We start from the raw sequence: 26,259 nt of genomic DNA on the forward strand, positions 1-26,259 counted from the left end.
CGTGCATGTACTTGACCCGACACGCCAGGCTCCAGCTCCGGCCGTTACAAGCATGGCTCGCTTTGGTCTATCGCCCGGGGCACGACAACCTGAATTCGGTGGTCACTGTCCCGGAGCAGGTCCTTGCCTCTCTCCGCTGGTGGCTTGACCCTTCGAGTGGTGTGCGAGGGAGTCCCCTTTCACAGCCCCCAACCTTCCTTGTCCCTGGTCACAGATGCGCCAGTTACGGGGTGGGGCGCTCATCTGGGGAACCTTCAGACTCTGGGCCTGTGGTCTCAGTCCGAGCGATCTCTCCATATCAATGTCAGGGAGCTGATGGCGGTGCACCTTGTTTGTCAAGCCTTCCAAGCGCACCTGCGCGGTCATTGTGTGGCGGTTCTCATGGACAACACCACGGCCATGTTGCTCCCCTCTCTGCCAGGAAGCCATTTGGCTGTGGGAATTCTGCATAGCCCGCTCCATTCACTTGATTGTGTCCTTTCTTCCCGGATCCAGAACACGCTGGTGGACCGCCTCAGCAGGTCCTTCCACTCGCACGAGTGGTCTCTCCGACCAGATGTAATCCACACCATCTTTCAAAGGTGGGGGTTTCCCCAGGTTGATCTGTTTGCCACTCGCAGCAACAGGAAGTGCCCAGCGTTCAGCTCTTTCCAAAGTTGCAACCTGGGCTCCCTCACTGATGCATTCCTGCTTCCCTGGACGGGTCGCCTGCTCTGTGCCTTTCCTCCGTTCCCCCTCTATGCACAAGGTCCTGCTCAAGATCAGCAGGGAGGGGGCAAAGGTGATTCTGATTGCTCCAGCATGGCCTTGCCAGCACTGCTACACCACGCTGTTAGAGCTGTCGGTGGACGTTCCAGTCCCATTGCCTCTCCTTCCCAACCTGCTCACTCAGGACCACGGTTGCCTCCATCATCCCGACCTGCAGTCCCTCAACCTCACCGCTTGGAAGCTGCATGGCTGAACCCCATGGAGCTTATGTGTTCAGACCCAGTAAGGCAGGTCCTGTTGGGCACCAGGAAGTCCTCTACTCGAGCCACATATCTGGCGAAGTGGAAACGGTTTTAGTGTTAGTGTGACTAGCACCGCACGCTCCCCCTCCAGGTTCCGATGCCCCTCATTTTGGAGTACCTCTTGCAAGATCTGGCAGCATTCTCTGTGAGGGTCCACATCACTGCTGTCTTGGCCTTCCACCTGGGTGCGTCTGGCTGCTCTGTTTTCGCCAGCCTGATGGTTGGTTGCTTTCTCAGACTTGGACTATCTCTGTCCTCTGATCCGGCAGCCTATCCCTGCATGGGATCTTAACCTGGTCCTTTTGCAACTCATGGGGTCCCCGTTGGAACCATTGGCCACGTGCTCCGTCCTGTATCTTTCCTGGAAGACAGCTTTCCTGGTCGCCATTACGTCAGCGAGATGCATCTCCAAGCTGAAGGCCCTCACCTCGGAACTGCCTTCCACAGCCTTTCACAAGGATAAGGTACAACTCAGAACTTTCTCCCCAAGGTGGTGTCAGCCTTGCACACCAGCCAGGATATTTTCATGCCCTTCTTTTACCCGAAACCTCATGTTGGTACGCGGGAACAGCAACTGCATTCCCTCGATGTCCGCAGGGCTCTAGCTTTCTATATCGAGTGCACTAAGCCATTCAGGAAATCGACCGGGCACTTCGTTGCGGTGGCGGACCTGGTGAAGGGCCTCCCAATCTCCTCTCAAAAATTTCCTCCTGGATCATGTCCTGCATCCATACTTGCTATGCGCTGGCCGGTGTACCGACCCCAGCTCTCACCGTACGCTCCACTAGGGCCAAGGCGTTCCTGGCCCAGGTACCAATCCAAGAAATCTGCAGGGCAGCGACTTGATCCTCGGTGCATACCTTTTGCGTCGTATTACGCCATCGTCCAGCATGTCAGAGACGACATGGCTTTGGGTAGAGTAGTACTGCAGTCAACGTTCCTTCACTGTGACCCCACCGCCTAGGTAAGGCTTGGGAGTCACCTAATTGGTATGAGCAAGCACTCAAAGAAGAAAAAATGGTTTGCCACCTTTGTAACTGTTTGAGATGTGTTGCTCATATCCATTCCAAACCCGCCCCCCTTTCCCTCTGTTGGAGTAGCCAGCAAGAAGGAACTGAGGGAGAGCAGGGTGGCAGAGTCCTATATCGAGCGCCATGCAGGTGCCCCTCTAGGGGGCTCCACAACCGACCCGATGGATGCTGCTAGGGGGAAGATTTTCCGACGGCCATGCACGCAGCACGTACACCCCTAATTGGAATGGATATGAGCAACACATCTCGAAAAACAACAGTTACAAAGGTGAGTGGTTTTTTTTTTCATTACTGTCTGAGTTAAGGATGTTAGTGCAGTGTTTTTTCAAGGCTTTCTCCCCTATTTTAGGGAAGATGACCAAATATTTGTTTTTCTGACTTTCTGAAAATTGCTTCTAAAGTTGGCTTTTTGTGCACTGTAACAATTAGTCTTGACAGTTAAACTACTGGGACTGCTCAGATGTCTTTATCTGCTTTTTTGTTACTAATTAAATTACAATTTGAGAATTAAAACTCAATTTCTTCATTGATAAGTTCAAATGAGTAAGCTGTATTATAGTTATAGCTCTTAAGTGCTTTCTAAACTATTTTATAAGAGCCTCATTATGTTGTAGGTACTACACAAGTGAAAACAGATTTCAGATTCCCATTTGAGGAATGGTATCATTTTAGGGGTAATGCCAAGAAAAGTTACATGTCCTGTACTCCTGTGTCAGTTTCCTAAATTAGCCTCTTTGGATTACATCCTCAGCATGTCTCTGTGATATGGTAGTGCTGTGCGGCTATGATCAGATACTTACTTACTCAAACCACCCATTGTAGAATAATAGAGGAGATCCTAATTACATAAATTTTAATTTAGGAATAGCTGTAAAAATACTCCTCCGAGTGCTTGCTCATGTCGATTCCAAGTAGGTGTGTGCGTGTTGCATGCACAGTCACCAGAAGGCTTTTCCCCTAGCAGTACCTGTCGGTCGGTCCAAGCATCCTCTGGAGTCGTGCCTTTATGGCTCCGCATATGGGGCCCCGCCGACCTACTGCCTCTCCAGTTCCTTCTTACCACCAGTGACGGTCCTTGGAGTGTTCTTTCTCTCTCGTTTCGAGTGATCCCCTAGTAGTTTTCTTTAATATCTATAAATAGTTAAAATACACTCGTTATAAGTGTTAGTTTGAATCCTGGTTAGCATGGGTTTCTCCGCCGTTCCCTTCCCTCTCCCAGGGCTGGGGCATGCCTTGATCCCAGGGGTTTAAACCATGTGGGGTCTGCCAGAAACCGATGCCAAGGGGTGACCCACACATGTCCTGCCTGAAGTGCCTGGGGGAATCCCATCAAACAGACAGGTGTAAAATCTCTAGAGGATTCTGCCCCCGCACCAAGAAGGAAAGGGACCAGAGTGTTAATGTTGCTGATGGAGGCAGCCCTACAGCCACAGTTGGAGTTGAACCCCATGGACCCGGCAGCGGGCTCCTCAGCATCACTGCGCAGCATACCAGCCTCAGTTGGACTTTTGGCACAGGAAGACTGACAGGGCGCTTCCCTGCTCGAGTGCCTGAGCATGAGTTTGCTAAAGGAGTGCGACCTGTGTCAGGCCACTGCTTGCCTGTACAGCAGCTGGCAATGTCCCCTCTGGGCCCACAGAGGGGTCCGTCGAGTCCAGCGCCAGTGGAGAAGGGTCAAGTGGAGGACTTAGACCTTCCCTCCACACCAGAGACCTTCAAAGCAGCCAAGGACCTCATAGCCCTGACGGGTCCACGCTCTCCTGACCAGCATGAGAGATCATCAGCCCCAAAGCCTCTGACACTGCACAGAACACCGGTGCCATCCAGGTGTAAACAGGAAATGACACATCACTCGCCCTCTCCCCAGCACTGCCTGGCACCATGCAGCCTTGGTCGCCGCGCTCGAACTCCTGGGCATCTGACTCTGAGGTGGACTCCTACGTGTCAAGGAGGAGCCGGCACCAGGGACAGTGACAATCCCAGAGACCGGAAATGGTACAGGCCTTTCCACCCATGCCATGGTCAGTGCAGTGGTCCTTCTGGACCCAATGGGCATACTATCAATCCCAGGAGTCCATTTCCAGGTGATCCTTCTCAGCCACATCTGATGGACGAGCTGCATCCAGGATCAGGGAGCTCTCTCCTGGCACCGCCATGGCTACCACTACTAGCGCCGCCACCGCGTACATCACTGTCACCATGGCTGGCACCACAGCCAGCACCACAGTCGACGCCACAGCCGGTGCTGCATACAGCATCGAGTCGGGCATAGCCGCAAATGACTGGGACCGTTTCGATGAGCTGGACGGGCAGAAAAGTCCCACTCTGGCCCGGGCCTCCTGATGAGGCAGTGGCAGGAACCTTTTTGGGGCCTCCCCCAGCGGACAGTAGAGCCCACCTGGAACTTTGGGCACAGAATCTAGGTATCCAGATGGATGAGGTCACAGAGGTGTTGGACCCTATGGTGGACATCTTACTCCCCGTGGGCCCCACCAGGGTGGCTGTCCTCTGATTAAGACCATTCAGGAAACTACTAAGACCTTATGGCAAACACCGGCCTCTCTGACCCCCACAGCAAAAGGGGGTCGAAAGGAAATATTTTTGTGCCTTCCAAAGTGTACGAATATCTCTTTACACATTCCTAACCGGACTCCGTGGTAGCGGTGGTGGTCAATGAGCGGGAGATGCAAGGGCAGCAGGGGCCCACTCCCTGGGCAAACTATGCAAAGAAGCTGGATCTCTTTGGGAGGAAGGTATACTGCACCAGAGGGCTTCAGCTTCGTATTGCAAACCAGCAGGCGATTCTCAGTTGCTACAATTTTAAATCCTGGGATACAATGTCTAAATTTATGGAGCTTGTCCCAGCAGGCTCCAAGTCCGAATTCTCGGCCTTGGTGGATGAGGGCAAGGGGGTGGCAAGGACCTCATTGCAGGCCGCGATGGACTTGGTGGACTCAGCAACCCACACCATGTCCTCAGGGATTGCAATGCACCATTGCTCCTGGCTGCAGACCTCCCGGGGGAGATTCAACAGATTATTCACGACCTCCCTTTCGAGGGCTCCACTTTGTTTTCAGAGAAAACGGACTCGAAGCTGAACAGTTTAAATGACTCCTGAGCCACACTGAAATCTCTGGGGCTGCATACACCAGCCACCAGCATAAACGCTTTAAGTCCAAACCTATGTCCCGACTGTATCAAGGGCATTCTGGGCAGCACTACAATAGGAGAAGGGGCAGAAACCAGAATCAGCATCACCAGTCTCAAGCTCCTAACAACCAGGGGTCAGGGTTATTGAGACAACCGCCGGGCCCTAGGCAGGCTTTTTGAAGATATGCCTGGGGCGACATACCAACCCAAAACCTGAATCTCTTATTACTAGGGCTGTCAATTAATCACAGTTAACTTACGCAATTAACTCAAAAAATTTAATTACAATTAAAAATATTAATCTCTATTTAATCGAAGTTTTAATTGCACTGTTAAATAGAATACCAATTGAAATGTATTAAATATTTTGGATGTTTTTTCTATATTTCCATATATATTGATTCCAATTACAACACAGAATACAAAGTGTATATTTTTATTACAAATATTTTCACTGTAAAAATGATAAAAATAGTATTTTTCAGTTCACCTCATACAAGTACTGTAGTGCAATCTTTGTTGTGAAAGTGCAACTTAAAAATGTAGATTTTTTTTATTACATAACTGCACTCAAAAACAAAACAATGTGAAACTTTAGCGCCTACAAGTCCACTCACTCCTGCTTCTTGTTCAGCCAATTGCTAAGACAAACAAGTTTGTTTACATTTACAGGAGATAATGCTGCCATCTTCTTTCTTACAATGTCACCAGAAAATGAGAACAGGCATTTGCATGGCACTTTTGAAGCCGGCATTGCAAGGTATTTACGGGGCCAGATATGCTAAGCATTCGTATGCCCCTGCATGCTTCGGACACCATTCCAGAGGACATGCTTCAATGCTCGTTAAAAAAATGTGTTAATTAAATTTGTGACTGAACTCCTTGCGGGAGACTTTTGTCCCCTGCTCTGTTTTACCTGCATTCTAACATATATTTCATGTTATAGCGGTCTCAGATGATGACCCAGCACATGTTTGTTTTCAGAACGCTTTCACTGCAGAGTTGACAAAACGCAAAGAAGGTACCAATGTGAGATTTCTAAAGATAGCTACAGCACTTGACCCAAGGTTTAAGAATCTGAAGTGCCGTCCAAAATCTTAGAGGGACAGGTGTGGAGCATGCTTTCAGAAGTCTTAAAAGAGCAACACTCTGTTATGGAAACTACAAAATCCAAACCACCAAAAAACAAAATCAACCTTTTGCTGGTGGCATCTGATTCAGATGATGTAAATGAACACGTGTTGGTCCACTCTGCTTTGGATCGTTATTGAGCAGAATCCATCAGCATGGACGCATGTCCTCTAGAATGGTGGTTGAAGCATGAAGGAACGTATGAATCTTTAGCGCGTCTGGCATGTAAATATCTTGGGATGCCGGCTACAACAGTGCCGTGCAAACGCCTGTTCTCATTTTCAGGTGATATTGTAATTAAGAATTGGGCTGATTATGGTCTGAAAATGTAAACAAACTTGTTTGAGCTATTGGCTGAACAAGAAGTAGGACTGATTGCACTTGTAGGATCTAAATTTTTACATTGTTTTATTTTGAATGCAGGTTTTTTTGTACATAATTCTACTTTTGTAAGTTCAGCTTTCATGACAGAGATTGCATAAAAGTACTTGTATTAGGTGAATTGAAAAATACTATTTCTTTTGTTTACAGTGCAAATATTTGTTACCAAAAATAAATATAAAGTGAATACTGTACACTTTGTATTCTGTGTTGTAATTGATATCAATATATTTGAAAATATAGAAAACATCACAAAATATTTAAATAAATGGCATTTTATTGTTTAACAGTGTGATTAATTGCAATTTTTTTTAATCGCATGACAGCTCTACTTAACTAGGTGTAATAATAATAGGAGTTACTCTGTATTTTTACTCTAAACTCAGTTAGCCTTTTTGTATACCAGTTCTGTAAATCAATTGCAGAATTAACATTGCCAAAGTGTAGGATAAATTATTTTAAAAGATGATAGTGAGCCTTTTAAAAAAATTACTGAACGTTCTACTGCTTATGATGAATTAATAGGTTTTAAGATTGGTAGATGGCAAAGAGAGAACACAGAGGCATTTCAGTCCACAAACTTAGTATGCATTTTATCCTTTTTGCTTAAATGGTAACAGCATTCTAACAGAGGCAACACCTTCCTTTTTTGAATTGATATCAAATGGTTGGTGTCATGTTGCTGTTTTTAAAACGATTTGAAGTTGGAAACTTACTTTAGAACAAAACAAAACTGTGAAGGGAATGGTATTGTTTACCATTTTTTCAAGTTTATATCCGATTACTCAACTGAATACTCTTATTAAACTGTGGGGTTTTGTACCTTTATCCTGTGCTTGGCAAAAATTTCTATACGAGATTCAAGTTATGCTTGACTGATACAATCCAGCAACACTAAATCAACATTTACATTTTTTCTTCCAAGAGTACTTAAGTCTATGAACAAGCAGAGGTCAATAGCTGTTTCTTGAAAAGTTAGGAATCCTGTCCATTTGATTCACCATCTCTCTGAACCTTGTCTTTTTCAGAGTTTTGCAAGGTTGTTGAAGAAACAAAAAACTTGAAGGTTTTAGGGGAGGATTTTCAGAAGTGTCTGTTACTTTAGGAGCACAAATTCCATTTACTTACTGATTCTTTCTGGAGCATTCACAAGTGTGTTGGAGGTGGCGGTATCATGTGGTGTGGGATGGGAAAGGAAATATGAATAAGTAAAAATGAAGGAGTGAGAAATTAGAAAGGTAGAAATTGAAATGAGGATTTTGTGATAGCGTATACACAGAAATGAGATTCTGCGAATGACAAATACATTCAATCAAAATGGTGTGTGAGACATGGTAGCAAGGAGAGTCAAAAGCACACATGGCTGTTTTTTACTTACAGGCAGTTGTACAGCATTATCACTATAGAATCCAAGTACATCATAAATTAATCAGAACTCTTTCTAAAATTTGGTAACTTTCACTTTCCATTTCTTTACTTGAAGACTCGGAAGACAAAATGCAATTATTTCCTTGTAGTCATCCTTTCTCTGTACAAATTCTGTTTAGATTACAATTTGCTTCAGAAATAATTTTCTAAATCTATTATAAATTTTTCCACTTTCATGTGACTGACAAACCGTGAGTGGGTTTGTTCCTTTCACTGTTTTTAAGAAGCAGATTAGATATGTAATTCAGCTTTATTATATGTAATCGTGCCAGAGTCTGATAGAAAGATTTAACTCCCAAGCGGAGATTCCAGGATTCTTGGTAAGATGCCAGTCACTTTCCCTTTTCAGCATCTGGAGAACACTAAACTTGCCTTCTCCAAGACACTTTTCCTGGGTCTTGGCGGTGGCTCCCCATGCCCCCAAATCTTTTTGTATCTGCATCTAGCTAATACATGACTGGTAAATTGTTCAAACGTTATGTATAGAAGTTTTCTATCAATAGAAACATTCTATTGGGAGATGTGGGAGTTCACGAAAACCACAAGGGTGGGCAGACTTTGTGCTATTCTAGAACTAAAATAAATGTTCTACTTATTTTAAGATGTGTGATTTTAATTAAAATCGGATTTGCATTCTGCTTGCAGATAAATTTAACAATGACTTGGGCATTATTGAAAAATTGAGTTTATAATATTTTGCAACTCTGTGATAGAAATAATAAACTTTAGCCTTGACTCACTTTAATACATATGCTATTAAAAACTCATAATTACTCTCTCATAATTGCCTCTTACTCTGAGAACTGTTGAGGCTTTCAGATTGAGTGATAGTTTGTTTGAATTGTGATCTTCAGTAAAGATCTAAGAATTTGTGTGTGTGTGTGTGGTGCACAGTGGTGTTCAAGATATTAAGTCATCCTCTCCCAATATGGTTGACAGCTGTCTAATGGCACAAACCCAAACGCCCCTGCCCTACCCCTTCCATCCCCACTCCCTTTGTTGCTCACTCTTCCCCGTCCTCATTCACTTTCACCAGGCGGTGGCAGGGGGTTTGGGTCAGGCCCTGGGAGGGGGTGCGGGAGGGGGTGCCCGCTCTGGGCTGGGGCAGAGGGTTGGGGTGCGGGCTCTGGGAGGGAGTTTTGGGTGCAGGAGAGGATGTGGGGTGCGGGCTCTGGGCTGGGATGGGTGTGGGAGGGGATGAGGTATGCGACCTCCAACCAGGCAACGCTTATCTCAGGCAGTTCCTGAAAGCGACCAGCACATCTCTCTGGCAATGGCTCCTAAGGCAGTTCCTGGCCAATGGGTGCTGTGGAGTTGGTGGCTTGGGGCAGGGGCAGCGCGGGGAGACCCCCAGGGACGTGCTAGGCGCTTCAGGGAGCGGCAGGGAGTCTGCCTTAGCCCCGCTGTGCCACCGGACTTTTAGCACTTAAAATCTCCCGGTTTGGCTTCAGTAGCCTCTGGGAGACTGAGAGAGCCTGATTCTGGGAGACTCCCGGCAAAACCAGGAGGCTTGGCAACCTTATCTTTCAAACATGCAGGGTGGCTTACGCTGTACTTGCCTAGTGTAATACTTCCAGTCAGTATAACTTTATGGATCAACTGTTAACTGAAGCTGATGGATGGTTACTCCATTACCTCTGCAGCAGAGCAAACTTTTAATTACCTGCCTGAAAACATATTTAAACAGAAGCTCTGAGCAAATAATAAAAATTATAGGCCTGATTTGGTAAATGCTCTTCTAGAAAGGAAAGGCTTTAAAAACTAATGTAAGCTTTTTTTATTATTATTATTTTATTTATTTAAACTAGCTAGTTACTTTAGCCTCATATCAGGATATAAGTCAGGTGAAAAGTTTGTATAGTGAATTTTTACTTTAAAAACCCTTAAAAACCACTGTAAATACAAATTATTTTATTAGTCAGTGAAATAATTTAAGTCATCTGTGTATTGAAAATATTTAGGAAGCTCACATCACTTTAGTATCTTGGTATCATACAAAATACATTATACATCGAAGTAAATAGATATTTGTAGCCTACTAACAGAATACGTTGGCAGTAAAAATAGAGTGCAGCAATGTGATGTTTTTTACTTTTTGCTTTACTTTCACTTTTTTTTAGAAGCATTTTCTCCAATTACTATATTTCAAATTTTTAACCCCCACATTTAGACTGAAATCTTCTTTTGGTTGGCAGTCTCTACCTTAAAATAAATATTGATCTTTTTTTCCCTTTTTATTTAAGGCGGCGTCTTTTCTGAAAAAATTCTCCCCATGATTTAACATGTGGTGGAAATACTAATTTAGACAAGTTCTGATGGCCACCAGTGCTTTTACCGCAGTATATCATGTACACTTTTATACCCATTCATTCAGACTATTGTACCTCATATGCATTCAATTTAGGAGGGAGAGTCAGACAGAAGGGATTTTCTTTTTTCTGGAGTCACCTGAGGTTTCCAGAAACTATAACTGTACATCAAGACTCTGAAAATGAGGCAGTCATGAATACACAAAGGGGTATGTTTTATCACAAAACAAAAGAATCATTGGGTCATTAGACTTCTGTCTTCTATATCATTCACAGATACTGGTCTGTGCCACCTATGTAGATGACCCCTCAGGAGTGAGAATGGACTCTCACAAAACTCTTTTGGTGACTACTTACTCAGCAAGATGGACAAGAAATATCTCACAGAATGAGCAGATCTGTGGTAGACCTGTGCTGATGGCTTCGTGGTCTTAAAATAGTGACCCAGAGGCTTGCCACTCACTTAAAGATACACCCGCAGTGATCTTTGTTTCTCTTTGAGGGAAAACTCTGCCAGTGAGGGATGCTTTCTCCATCCACAGGGAAAGAAGGCATGTGTAGCAATTCACCTGTACTTCTGGTATCAAAGTCTTGGTCAAGGTCGTGGGGCATGATTTTATTTTTCTAGAGTCCCAGATGGATGATTCCTTATTCTCCTTAGGATGGCAGAGACCCATCCTGATAGGCTGAGAATGTTGCTTCGGACAATTAGAGTGCTTCACTCTGTCTCAGTGCATGAATGCAATTAATTCCAAATAGGGTACAGAACAGTAGATATGGTATCTCTAGGGTACATCTACACTACCTGCTAGACGCGATAAATCAGTCCCCGATTGCTCTACCATTGACTCCTGTACTCCATTGCGGCAAGAGGCGGAAGCGGAGTCGACGGGGGAGCTGCAGCAGTCGACCCCGCACCGTGAGGACGTGAGGTACATCGACTTCAGCTACACTATTCTCGTAGCTGAAGTTGTGTATTTTAGGTCAATTCCCCCCCTGCCCCCTTGGATCTGATATAGTTGGGTCTAGGTCTGGAGGTCAATGGTAATCCTAAATAGGAGAGTTCCAATTGCTTGTCGCAGGAAGATTTCAGTCAGCCACGTTATTTGTGCTAAATACATTTTCAACTATTATTATTCAGACATGACCAGGAAGGAATCCCACTTCATTTTCTTCTCATAGAATCTATTTCTGAAGAATGTGGAACTTGAATTCTTCTTCCACCTTCAGGGGGTTGTCTTTCAGGATGACTCCTACTGCACTGAGCCAAGTGTGGGGGTAGAGTGGGGAACAAGTTGTTTGCACTCTTGTCCCTCACTGGATTTAACTCTTTTCACTCTACAGCTTTTATTATTTCACATTATTGGGATATCGCTACTTACTTTTCAAGAGTGAATTTTGCAATGATGGTGTCTGTACAAACTTACTTGTATGTAATTGGAATTTAAGAGAACTCTTAATTCTCACTTTTAGTAAGAGTTAAGGAAATATTTTGGGCTTTTGAGATATCTAAGACTGTCCTGAGCATACACCAGAGCCCTTCAGCTGGCTTAATTGCAGAGGGCCAAAAACCTTAAGAGCAAGGGGAGTTTCCTGCATGGCTCACTCTGGTAGCATGTGTCACAAGAGTAAGAATTCTGTATATCTTCAGCGAAGCAGTTACCAAAGTAGTTTTTCCTTCTCCTTGATTTGCTTATTTTATGATGTGGCAATACCAATTTGGACACTCCACAGGACATGCCAATATTGATCAGATAGTCAAGGTAGGGCAGGCTAACTACAGCTGCTTTCCATTTCTGAAAACTCTCAATTGGGTAAGCCTGCCTGTGTGCCCAGAGAGAGAAATGGGAGCGAAAATTCTGCAGCGTGGCACATACTCTTCCATACTGGTGTTGCCAGAATACAAACAGTAGTTAGTGAGAAAAGGGAAAATCCCCCCCACCCCCCATTGAATTCAATTAAGTGGTGTGAAGTTGAATTGATTTGTCATTAACCATAACAACTGTGCCTGCATTTGTTGTGACTTTGTATGCAAAAGTCAGAGGGTCACAATATTTTGAGCAAAAAATATTTATTTTCCAGTAAGTTTAATATGGCTTAGTAATTTAATACTCTAATACTCTAAAACTATTAACATCACTCTGCCACAGATCCAAATTGTATCATTAATGAAAGAATTTTGCTCAGTAGCAGGCTGGGAGGATGTACAAAGACTGATGCTTTATGAAAATGCTGCCCTAGTCATGACAAACATATGGTCTTAAGTGATCACAAATTGTTCAAACTGGAGAATTTAAATAGTAAAATAGACTAGAGAAACTTAATGAGTTAATTTAAGATGTGAAAATCTAGGATAAAATAGTTTCTGTGAAAATTCTGTGAAATACAATTCTCCACTGATACATTCATCCTATGATGGCAAGAGATTTACATATGGCTAAAAAAACAAGGTATCTGCCCTGCAGATTTTTTAATTTTTAAATAGACAATGTAATAAAGAATTAGTGGCTGGAATGCAACAAGTCACATGACTGAGTGGTTAGTTCTGTGGTGATGGTGGGGGGGTTGGTACTTGTTTTTAATTTTTTTGGGTAGAATACATTTAGTTTTTTAAAAAAGCGTAATTTCTCTATTTCATAGAATATCCGGGTTGGAAGGGACCTCAGGAGATCATCTAGTCCAACCCCCTGCTCAAAGCAGGACCAATCCCTAACTAAATCCCCAGATGACCCCCTCAAGGATTGAACTCAACCCTGGGTTTAGCAGGCCAATCCTCAAACCACTGAGCTATCCCCCCCGTTAATTACATTTTATGTATTTCCCATTTAAAATCTTACTGTGGATATATCATCAAAACCTCTGTTAAATGTCATGTTAGTGGCACAAACAATTTTGATTTTAGATGTGACAGTATTGAACGTTGATCTCTTGTGCTTGCCACCCAAAACTAATCTTCCTTAATACTGAGTTATGGCTGATACGATATTTAGAAATCAGTGCTTCGATTTCTAAAAACTTAAGTGGCTTTTTTCTTTTCTGCTTATAGATGCCACCTCAAATGAACAGCAAGATCTCTTTTGTCAGAAATTGCAGCAGTGTTGTATACTGTTTGACTTCATGGACTCTGTTTCAGACCTGAAGAGCAAAGAAATTAAGAGAGCCACATTGAATGAACTGGTTGAATACGTTTCAACAACTCGTGGTGTGATTGTTGAGTCAGCATATGCTGACATAGTGAAAATGGTAAGTAAAAATTGAAGTCGAACAGTATTTATTTGATATTTTTAAAACTAAATAAAATATTTCTTACTGATCATTAGCTTGTCTGAATTTATATTGTTACAGTAGTTGTAGAGCATTGCTGTGGCTGACACTGCCTGTAAATTTAGTATAGTTCATTAGTAAACCAACTCAAACAGCCTAAAGAATTATTTAGAAAGCTTTGTTGAATTTGTCAAATCTGAAAAGTTGCTTTATTTGATATAGCACGGTAAATGTAGTATAGCTAAATTTTTAGATGTGACATATGAAGAAAGGTAGCTTCTGGACAAACTGAAAAAATATCCCACAAGGTTCAGAAAATTAGAACATTTTGAGTTGTTCTGCCAGTGCTTCCACACTTGAGAACTGCAATAGATGTATGGACTCGTAAGGGTGAGTATTGGAGCTAAAACTCCAGGAGAGATTCTCATTGAAGTTAGATTCAATAGAAAGGAAGTTTCTCTACAGGGAGGAAGGAACTGGTCATACTCAGAGTAAATGCACTTTACAACCTTAAATCATTTAGGTGTAACTGTATAGTCTAGAATCAGCATAAACTGATGTGTACTGCAGAGCTCTTTCTGTAAATTACTGTGGTTATAGAACAAACAAGAAATTATTTACAATTGTTACCCACAGTAACTTGTGTTTTTTCTATTTGATGTTCTTCTCTTATATAAGGAAGAGATGTTTGTGTTTCAAAGCAATCTCTGCTTCTCATTCACTTTTTGTTTTGACATATATATTCCATGTATTTAAATCTTGATTGACCGATAGCTCTTTTAATTTACCAATCTATAATCTTCTAAGCAACAGTTTGAAGACTTTAATATAGGAGGAAAAAATTGTTCTTAGCTCTCTCTCAAATAGAGGGATCTGTAAAACCCCATTGTGACTTGAAATGTAGTAGTAATACTGATGGATTGACAACAAGTTCATAAGTATGGTCTACCATCTAGTTATAGAATAATTATTCCCCATACCTTGTTGAACCCAATTTTTTTCCACTTTCCTGTTGTAAAACTAGCTAAATTTTCCTTTCTCTCCTCGATGATTGAGAGATTCTAGCTGGGTGTTTAAGGTGAAGAAAACTGGCATTAGGCAGTAGAAGAGGGTCAAGTATAGTGAAGAGGCCATTAGGGAGACTGTTGGATGGAGGACAGGTGTATAGGGGAGTGGAATGAAAAGTTGATTGAAAAGTAGTCACAGGGAAAAGGGTATTGAGCTCAGAAAGTTGAGACAGAAGATAGCATGATGAATCAGAAACTTCTGGAGATCTACTGAAAATATGATCTGGGACAGTCACCCAGAAATACAATAAGAAGCATCTTCAATAGAGTATCTCCTCTACACTTTTTTCAGAGTAGCAGCCGTGTTAGTCTGTATCCGCAAAAAGAACAGGAGTACTTGTGGTACCTTAGAGACTAACAAATTTGTTAGTCTCTAAGGTGCCACAAGTACTCCTGTTCCTTCTACACTTTTTGGATCTCATGAGAAACATCCACCCTGGTTTCCACCCATATAGCCCCTAGCCACTTAAAACAGTGTCTTGGCCTTATTGGGCTCCTTGGGGACAACCAGATAGGAAACCTTCCTCAAAAAAAGGTTTTTGAATACAAAAGAATAGCACAAGCATGTAAGGACAAAATCAGAAAAGCTAAGGCACAAAATGAGTTACATGTAGCAAGAGACATAAAAAGCAGTGAGAAGACGTTCTTAAATATGCTAGAAGCAAGAGAAAGATGAAGGAAAGTGTAGTCCACTACTTAGTGGGAAGAGAGCTAATAATGAAATCAGAAGGCAGAGGTGTTTTAATGCCTATTTTGCTTCAGTCTTCACTAAAAAGATTAATTGTGACTAGATGCTTAACACAGTTAATATTAACAAGGGGGAAAGAACACAAGCCAAAACAAGGAAAGAACAGGTTAAATAATAATATTTAGATAAGTTAGATATGTTCAAGTTGGCACAGGGCGTAACTGAATCAACCTAGGAACTAGCTGAAGAGCTCTTGGAACTGTTAGCAATTATCTTTGAGAACTCATGGAGGACTGGTGAGGTCCCGGAGGACTGGAGAAGGGCAAACATAGTACATATATCTAGTGTGATACAGGAGGGCCAGGGAGCAGTGGGAAGTGGTAGAAGGGAAGTATATAAACCCTAGGTTAATTAAGGCGTGGTTCCCTGTAGACTAGGGAGGGTTGCTACAGATTAATTGGAGCACCTGTAATCAATTAAGGCCCTGTTAGAAACCTAATAAAACCCCCTGCTTCAGGCAGTCAGGGGGAAAGAGGAAGGAGAGGACTGGAGCTTGGAGGTGTGCTGTGAGACTTGGAGGAACAGAAAACCGGTGTAAAGGAGACCCTGCCTCAGCAGAGGAGGGACATTTCCCTCCCCCAGCGTTTAAGGACTGAAGGTACCCAACCCAAGGAGGAAGAGGGTAAGAACCTGCAGGGGTTGAGAGGGGCTGGGACTCAGAGTGAGGAGCAAACCCAGACCCTCCCCCGCTTCCCTCCTTTACCACCTTCCTGGGCCACTAGTGGGGCCCTCGGTGTCCCAAGAGCAGGGATAAGGGGTGGTATTTTAGCCCCCCCTCCCCACCAAGAAAAGCGCAGGATCCACCATACTATATCGACCATCTTGTCACACTAGAAAGGGGGGGGGGAAAGAGGAGCTGGGGAATGATAGGTCAGTCACCCTATCTTTGATACCTGGAAAGAGACTGAAACACATCATTTAACAATCAATTTGTAAGCACCTAGAGATAACATAAGATAACATAATAACCAACATGGATTTGTCAGGAACAAATCATTCCAACCAACCTAATATTCTTCTTTGACAGGGTTACTGGCCTAGTTGATGGGGGAGAACAGTAAATTTGATAGATTTTGATTTTAGTAAGGCTTTTGACACAATCCCACATGACATTCTCATAAACTACAGAAATGTGGTCTAGATGAAATTATTGGAAGATGGGTACATAACTGGTTGAAGGATCATACTCAGAGTAGTTATCAGTGATTCACAGTCTAACTGGGAGGACATATCTAGTAGGTCTAGGGTCAATGGCCAGACCCACGACAAACATTTTCGTTAATGACTTAGAGTGGAGTGGAGAGTCGAGTCTGATTATAAAATTTGCAAATGACACCAACTGGGAGGGATTGGAAGCATTTTGGAGAATTGGTCTGAAATTAACAAGATGAAATTCAATGAAGACAAGTGCAAAGTAGTGAACTTAAGAAGGAAAAATCAAATGCACATGTGCAAAAGTGGATGCACTTGTGCAAAATGGAGAATAACTGGATAGGCAGTAGTACTGCAGAAAAGGATCTGGGAATTATAGTGGATCACAAATTGAATATGAGCCAACAACGTGTCACAGTGGCAAAAATGGCTAGTATTTTGGGGTATATTAACAGGAGTGTCATATATAAGGTATGGAAGGTAGTTTTCCCACTCTTTCTGGCACTGATGACGCCTCAGCTGGAGTATTGTGTCCAGTTCTGGGTGCCACACTTTAAGATGTGGGAAAATTGTAGAGTCCAGGGGAGACCAACAAATGTGATAAAAGATTTAGAAAATCTGATTTGTGAGGAAGGGCTAAAAGCCACGAGGCAAGCTTAATCTTGAGAAAAGAAAACTGAGAGGAGAACCTGATAAATCTTCAAATATGCTAAGGGCTGTTCTAAAGAGGACTGTGATCGTTTGTTCTCCATGTCCACTGGAGGTAGGACAAGAAGTAATGGTCTTAATCTGCAGTAAGGGAGTGTAGGTTAGATATTAGGAAAAGCATTCTAACTTTAAGGATAGTTAAGCACTAGAATAGGCTTCTTAAGGATGTTGTGGAATCCCTGTCACTGGAGGTTTTTAAGAACAGGTTAGACAAACAGCTGTAGGGAATAGCCTAGGTATAAGTGGTCCTGCCCCAGCACAGAAGTCTGGACTAAATGACCTTCTGTGGTCCCTTCTAGCCCTACATTTCTATGATTTTGTTTTTCCTTCAATCATTTAAATCCAGTTGATTAATTTCCCAGTTTTCTTCCCCAAGCGCCACTGAAACAATGGGCAAACACAATTGTTGTAGTTAGAGCTCTTTCATGCTACCTGGATAAGACCAAATCATTCAGAAGCTCCCCTAAGACTGTCCATAGCCTTTGCAGAAAGTATTAAGGGTCAAGCCATTTCCTCCTAAAGGTTGTCTAAATGAACTTCTAACTATATTAGATCTTATTATCCATCATGCCCCATCAGTGAGAATTGCCACATAGTTTGATAAAACCTGGTGTAAATAGTCCAGATGAAGGTTCAGACAGAAGACTGAATTCACAGTATATGTCGTTGGCTGGCATTATCTGTGCTGTTTGTTTTTTGTCAACAGAAAGACCTGGGAGTGTATTGTATTCCAGTGACCTTAACATTTAGTGATACCAGGGGTGTTCATGCATTAGACTTTTGTGCCAAAAATGTCCTCCTGTTACCACTGCCATTTCAGCCTTGCTGGTTGCAATAAACAATAGCAATGTTAGTGTAGATGAGATTTCAGGTGGCCGCTAGTAATTTAACCATCTAAGTTTACTCAGCGTAGGTTGGGCATTTGACTGGTCCAAAAATAATCAGTCAATTGGCAAGTCAGACATTGGTCAGATTTGTCGAATGTCAAAAATAGTCAACTATTTTAAAGCACCAATTTATTAGAACAGTAACAAAGAGTAAGACTCTATGGTCTCCAGTAGGCTTAGCCTTAGATACTTATGCCTAATAAAATAACTAAGTTAAGTAATTTAGTTTTTGTAAACTCAGAAAAATGCAGAACACAATGAAATGATCTAAAAAATGAAGGAATAATTACTAGTTTTTTTAGCAATGTTAGGTTATCATTTAAATGTTAACATTATTCAAGACTGAACAGTTACAGAAAAGAAATAAAATTAAACAGAAATAAACTAAACACAGAGGAACTATTAAAGAAAAGTCATTTAAAATGTACTTATATGAGGTAGGCAGCAGGCCAACTCTACAGGCAGCTTAATGGCGTTGCATCTTTTCGTTATGTGTTGGAGAAAGGAGGTTTAACTGTGAACCCTCCTCTCCCTCCCCCATTCCTTTCTGAGTTAATTACAATATGTTGATCTAGTCATTTTAGACTGTACGCTCTTCAGGATAGGAACCGCGTCTTTTAACTTGTTTAATGTGCTTTGTAAACCACCATGTATGTTAATGGCCTGGTATACAAATAAAGATATACATACATACAGTGCTTATTCTAGAAGATTCCAGTCAGTCAAGATGGATGGATGGATATGAGAGATCTTACTTTTGAGCAGTTCAGAAAGAATCAGCAAGATTTAGACATAACTTGGATGTGAGGATCTAGCGAGAAGCCTGAGTTGAAGATGATGCACATGTTATAGGCCTGAATGACAAACAGAAGGGTGGTAATGTCAACAGTGATTGAGAGGTTCAGGGGTTAAGGTAAGTATTTTTGGTGGCAGATGCTCAGTCTTTTTCTCAAGATAATTCCAAAGCAGACGGCGAAGAGTAACCAAAGGATTTCACAATACTGGGTGACTGGACAACAAAAGGGCAGATGAAATTCAGTGCTGATAAATGCAAAGTAATGACATGGCCAACTATACTTACAAAATTATGGGGTTTAAATGAGCTGGTACCACTCAAAAAAGAGATCTTGGAGTCATTGTGGATAGTTCTCTAAAAACATCCACTCAATGTGCAGCAGCAGTCCAAAAAAAAAAAAAAGGTACCAATGTTAGGAACCATTAGGAAAGGGATAGATAAAGACAGAAAATATCATAATACCTCTGTATAAATTGATAATACATAGAAATACTTGAATACACTTGAATACTGTGTGCAGTTCTGGTCACCCAATCTCAAAAAATATACATTAGAATTAGAAAAGGTACAGAAAAGGGCAACAAAAATGATTAGGGGTATAGAATAGCATCCCAGTCTTTTTAATATCTCCTCATACAGACTTTTCAGCTTGGAAAAGAGACGACTAAGAGCGGTTATGATAGAGGTGTATGATAATCTTGACTGATGTGGAGAAAGAGTAAATAACACTTCCTTATTCACTTTCACATAACCCCAAAAAACAGGGGTCACCTAAGTTTACTCTAAGCTGCACGGCCGCGCAGCAGGCTATCAAGGGCAGCACAGGCCGGGAGAGGTGCCGCTGTGCTGGCCCAGCCCCGCCGGAGCTGCTGCGGCCGGGAAGACATACCTCTCCCCCGGCCCTTAGCTGCTGTAGCGAGAGGAGGCTTGGGGGAGTCCCCTCTCCCAGCCACAGCCTTGGGGCAGCCTGTACTCCAAACCCCTCATCCCCAGCCCCACCCAAGAGCCCTCACCCCCAGCCAGAGCACTCACCCCAATCCTCTGCCCCAGTCCTGAGCCCCCTCCTGTACTCCAAACCCCTCAACCCCACCCCCGCCACACATCACCTCCTTAGTGGTGCACATAACAAAATTCATTCTGCACATGGGCATAAAAAATTAGAGGGAACACTGGGGTCATTCAATGAAATTAAGAGGCAGCAGGTTTAAAACAAAAAACATACAACGCACAGTCAATCTATGGAACGTCAAGTATCAGAGGGGTAGCCATGTTAGTCTGAATCTGTAAAAGCAACAGAGGGTCCTGTGGCACCTTTGAGACTAACAGAAGTATTGGGAGCATAAGCTTTCGTGGGTAAGAACCTCACTTCTTCAGATGCAAGAGTTCTATGGAACGTGTTGCCAGGCGATGTTGTGAATGCCAAAACTATCACAGGGTTCAAAAAAACTAGATAAGTTCATGGAGGATAGGTCCATCAGTGGCTTTTAGCCAAGATGATCAGGGATGCAACCCCATGCTCTGAGTTTTCCTTCCCTCTGTTTGCCAGAAGCTGGGAGTGGATGACAGGGGATGGATTACTCGATGATTGCCTGTTCTGTTCATTCTCTCTGAAGCATCTGGCATTGGTCACGGACAGAAGACAGGATATTGGGCTAGGTGGACCATTGGCCTGATTATGCCTAATGACACCTACACCAGTATGGCCGTTCTTATGTTATGTTGCTCAGTCTTGCTCACCATTTCACTGCTTAGGTGATGCAATGGGAGTGGAAGCCACCTACAACTCCCTGTAGTGTAGAGGATTCAATCAGCATGGGATAGTCCTCAGTGGGTGGAAACTATGTAGCCAGTTCCTATATCACCTTTCCTCCAGGCCTTGACACAAATGGCATTCTTGTGGAGTAAAGGGCATGTTGGGTATGGGAAAGAAGAGGGTTGGATCAATCATGCTCTGGTTATACTTAACTGGCATATGGTCCTTGGGGGTTATGGCAGAGTTGGTTCCCAGCTTCTCCTTTTTCTCTCTTCTTGCGGAGGTGGGGACTCGGGCTTCTTCTTTGAGTAGTGTCCCTATGGATGTTCCACTGTAGGTGTACAGTAACTCCTCACTTAGTTGTCCCGTTTAACGTGGTTTCGTTGTTACGTTGCTGATCAATTAGGGAACATGCTCGTTTAAAGTTGTGCAGTGCTCCCTTCTAACGTCGTTTGGCAGCCGCCTGCTTTGTCCACTGCTTGCAGGAAGAGCAGCCCGTTGCAGCTAGCTGGTGGGGGCTTGGAACCAGGGTGGACCGGCAGCCCCCTTATCAGCTCCCCCTATCAGCTTCCTGCTCCCCTAAGTTCCCTGTGCAGCAGTTGCCCAGCAGGCTATCAATTGCCGGCAGTTCAGCTGTCCTCCCCTCCCGCCCCCGCCATGTGCTGCTCCTTCCCTCTGCCTTAGAGCTGCTCCCCGAGACTCCTGCTTGCTGTGCGGGGGGAAGAGGAGAGGAAGAGAGAGGCTGTCAGGTGTCCCCTGCTCTTGCACCCTGCCTTCCCCATCTTCCATAGAGCAGGGGACACACACGACCGGGCTTAAGATGGAGGGAGCTTGCTGGCAGCAGCTGTGGTCTCAGCAAGCTGATCTAATTAACAAGGCAGTGTACTTAAGAGTAGGTTCAGCTGTACTTAAAGGGAAAATGCGCATCTCTCTCTCTCTCTCTCACACACTGTGTGTCTCTGTCTCTGATGCTGTCTCCCCTCCTTCCATTCCTGCTGCCTTATAGAGTGTGAGAGTTAACCCTTGAGGGCTCAGCCAATTGCTAGTTCATCATTTAGCAGTAAGGCATTCCCTGGGAAATATCCCACCCTCTGACTCCTCCACCTCAACCAAGCTTCACAATTGGCATTGCTGTGTTTCAGTATTAAATTGTTTGTTTAAAACTTATTCTATCTGTCTGTCTATATGAAAAAAAATTCCCTGGAACCTAACCCCCTCATTTACGTTCATTCTTATGGGGAAATTGGATTTGCTTAACATTGTTTTGCTTAAAGTCGCAGTTTTCAGGATCATAACTACAACGTTAAGTGAGGAGTTACTGTACCTGTGCCCTATCACCTCTAATCAGAGATTTTTGGTAGCAGTATCTGTTGAGCCCGCATGTGCTCTCCCTCGCTTGTGGTCTGCCTTGAGGCTAGCTAGCGCTACACAGGCAAACTCCCTTCAGTTCCTTCTCAAATACCTTTGGCCTTGAATGGAGCAAGCAGTTGTCCCTTCCTTATGTTATGCTCATACAAAGCACACGGGATCTTTATAGAGGAAGGTAAATACACACAGCGTTTATTGAGAATACCACAGTAGCATATGCTTTTTATATATATAAACACACACACACACAGTCCTGCAGTGATGTTTATAGTTACCAGTCCAGAGTCTGGATCAATCTAGTGGCCAGCCAGATTGGTCGCAGAGAGGAGCGGGGTTCTATCGGTCGCGATCCGATGCTCCTGGAGTGTGGCAAGACGAACCCAAAGTCCTATGGCAAAGCACCCTGTTCTTATAGGTTTTCTTCTCTGTTGAAGCCTATGGATTCTGCTGTGTCAGTTTGTGACCGGTTACTTCTTAATTGGTGTAAACATTCCAATACACCTCCGAGAGGGTCATCCTGTTCTTTGTTCCGATTTAATCAATTGTCTTTAGACCCCAGCCTTTACCTCAGGGTCGTCAATCTGCCCTTCCTTATGGATGCGTGTTGATGATTCTTTGATGTCCTTTAAGTTTCTTCACTCTTTCTTCCTTGACTCTGGCTATAACAATCGCCTTCACACCTTATCTTTTTCTAATGCATACATTCCTCATTCACACAAACAGATTGAGAATACAAACAGTAGTATTTTATATTGAGCAAAAGGACATTGCAACTTAAACCTTGCTAAGTTTTACAATCAATAACCAAGCCAATTCACATTGAGACCCAGGCCTTCAATGTTCCTCTAAGCTACTTAACATAGACACAATAGAGAATCCTGTCTCTTACTTCCTAATTTGTAATACATATAGGAAACCATAGTAGCTTTACAACTTATTCTAAAACAAAAGGATGACCATAATTAGTCATAAGGATTGTTCTGGTCTGTCATTCCTTTCTGCTATTCAAAAAGGGTGGCTGGCAGGATGAAATCAAATCATACATTAATTCTCATAATACATTATAAAATCCAGCTCCTACACTTATCTGCGTTATTAGCATAAGTAGTAGTTGTGTTTTTCTTTTTTTCTCCTTAATAGTTAGTGTTTCGTTTTTACCCAGGATTTAAAAAAAAAAGAGAGAGAGGAGGAAAGAAGCCCTTTCTTTTGCATTCCTCACTGCTAGAGGGTGATAGCCTCCCTCTGCCTCCAGGGACATGCCAGGCTATCCTGGCTTCAAGGGGTGCCTCTCCTGCAAGGAGTCGATTCCTGTAACAGCCAGACACTCTTACTGTATCTGGTGCCTGGGAGAGTCCCATATACCTCAGAAGTGCTCCCCCTGCCACCAACTAAAGCTGCGGTCTCGCAGGAACTGGGAGCTGAAGTTAAAACTCCTCCTTATGGAGTCTTCAGTCTCTGGGGAACTCTGGTGCTGATCGCAGATCAACCCCAGAGCCTTTAACTTCAAAGGGGGTAGAGTCGTGAAAAAAAAAAAGTAGATTTCCCTCCATAAACGCTCGGGGGGAGGGGGCAAAAGAGCTCTGAGTCGTTGGCCAGCCAGAGGAGTTCCCCAGTGCAGCCACCTTGGTACCGGTGTCTCTGAAGCATGGTACCCAGAGGGGGCCTCTGCTATGAGCTCCACTGCACCACCTGGAGAAGCCAGGGGCTCAAGCTTTGAAGCAACTCTACCTCCCCCTAAGGAGAAAGACAATTACTGTACTGTCTCTAAAAGAGTGGCACCGAGAGAACTTTCAGTACCAGGTGCGACAAAGCTCCCATCTAGGGTGTGCTCTGCACCTTCTCAGCCATCAGTACTGACAACGTACGACTGAGCCCACGGTACCGCGTGAGCTCCAGTACCTTGGAGACCTGATGGTTGGGGAAGAACCACAATACCCATTATTTGGTACTGGGGCCCAGGTACTGATCACATCCTGGCACACGGAATCGCTCTCAGCACTGGACCGTGTACCACCAATACCCCATCAGCACCACCCTTACCCGCTGACGAATCTGACAGTGACCAGGAGGAGGTCATTTCCCTGGCCTGCCATCACAATACAAGGGTCATCCTCAATTCCATCGAGCCGACCCATGATTGTGGCACGAGCCCCCTGGGGTAATCCCACTGCCCATGCCGTGTCCCCCCTCCCCCCGCAATAGCCGTATTGGGATTCTTGGGCAACATCCACATCCCACACGTTGCGGCTGTCCAGTGTCTCTCAGAGAAAGTCCACCAATGGTCTCCTACAGTTTGGCTGTCCAGCGCTCCTGAGCCAGGTGAGGAAGCAGCTTTTGCAGAACAGGAAGAATGTCTTGAAGGGGAAGCTACCCCTCAAGGCAACTTCTCATCTCCACCAGATGAGGCTGTAATGCCCCTCACCCCCATCACTAGGTGATAATTTTAAGAACTTTCTGAATCTTACCAAGAGGGTGAAGATGATCTGCAGATTCCCCTACAAGAGGTGGCAGATACACATCACAAGCTGGTGGATATTCTGCACACCACCTCCTCATTGCCCTCCCAATTAATAAGGCAATTCCAGATCCTTCCAAAGTCATCTGGCAGACACCAGCCTCCATTGCACCAACCAGCAAGAGAGCCAACAAAAAGTACTTATCCCTCCCAAAGAGGCAGACTTCCTATTTCAACATCTGCAATCCAACTCCACTGTAGTGGATGCAGTTAATGCACAAGGCAAGCAGCATCATGCCAAGTTGACTCCATACAATTGGGATTGAGAGAATGGCGTATTTGTCAGTGACGTTACTGTTTAAAGTCTTGAATTACTACGCTGTCATGACCAAATAAGATTTTATTAATTATAGGAAACTCAATGCATCTGGAACATTTACTGAAGCTGCAAAAGGAGCAGTTTTAGGCCAGTGTCAGAGAGGGTCAGTTAATAGCCAGAATGGTGCTAGAGATGGCACTGGACGTATCCAATTCAGTGGCCCACTCAGTCTCCAAGATAATGGTAACGGGGCGGGCTTCTTGGCTACACCTTTCTGGGTTGCCCAAAAGCTTCAGAAGATCTCCAGTTTGAAGGGCCCAAGCTCTTTGTGGAGAAGACAGATTCTTCTCGCTACACCTTGAAGGATTCCTGGGCCACATTACGCTCCCTGGTAATCTACACTGCGGGACCGAAGAGAAGATATAGCTTTCAGCCACAGCACAGGTCACAACCTCCTCAATACGCACCATCCCAGTGCTGTTATGAGCTGAAGCATAAGAGGACCAGGGCTCAAAAGTGGAAGCAGTCAGCATTCCAATTCGTGACCTCTCAATCACCTCTTCTAAACACTTTTGACAGGTTGGTCGAGGGCCCGAACAGTTATACCTTGTTACCGTTGCAACATCAGCTGCCATCTACACACTTGTCGTGCCCCTTCAGAAGTTGCCTGGCCCTCTTTCACAGCAGTTAGGAGAATATCATGTCTGACAGATGGGTCCTGGAGATTATTTCGAAGGGTTATGTCATTTAATTCATGTACCTCCTCCATCCTCACCCTCCTTCCCGTCCCTCTTCGGGACCCTTCTCACGAGAATCTGCTTAATCAGGAAATGGATAATTTGTTATGCCTAGGGGCATAGAACCAGTCCCAGCACAACTCAGGAGCAAGGGGCTTTACTCCTACAGTAACTCCGCACTTAACGTCGTCCCGGTTAACGTTGTTTTGTTGTTACATTGCTGATCAATTAGAGAACGTTTTGTTCTCATTTAAAGTTGCACAGTGCTCCCTTATAACATTGTTTGGCAGCCACCTGCTTTGTCCACTGCTTACAGAAAGAGCAGCCCGTTGAAGCTAGCTGGTGGGGGCTTGGAACCACGGTTCCCTGTGCAGCAGCCACCCAGCAGTCTATCAATTGCCGGGCAGTTCAGCTGTCCCTCCCCCGCTGTCGTGTGCTGCTCCTGCCCTCTGTCTTGGAGCTGATCCTGGGACCCTCCCGCTTGCTGTGCAAGGGCGGGGTGGTGGTGAGGGATGCTAATGTCAGGGTGTCCCCCTCCCCCTGCTCCTGCACCCCATCTCCACAG

General features: G+C 44.0%; 1 protein-coding gene across 2 annotated transcripts in view; it reads left to right on the forward strand.

Moving 5' to 3' along the window:
* Positions 1–26,259, forward strand: part of PPP2R5A (protein phosphatase 2 regulatory subunit B'alpha) — a 107,986-nt gene that overhangs the window by 30,039 nt on the left and 51,688 nt on the right. For both annotated transcript variants that reach the window (XM_054024553.1, XM_054024554.1), the window contains one exon: positions 13,487–13,683. In XM_054024553.1, the coding sequence (XP_053880528.1) occupies positions 13,487–13,683 (197 nt within the window). The remainder of the gene's footprint in view (positions 1–13,486; positions 13,684–26,259) is intronic.

Source organism: Malaclemys terrapin, chromosome 3 (genome assembly GCF_027887155.1).
Source record: "Malaclemys terrapin pileata isolate rMalTer1 chromosome 3, rMalTer1.hap1, whole genome shotgun sequence".
Taxonomy (NCBI): Eukaryota; Metazoa; Chordata; order Testudines; family Emydidae; genus Malaclemys; species Malaclemys terrapin.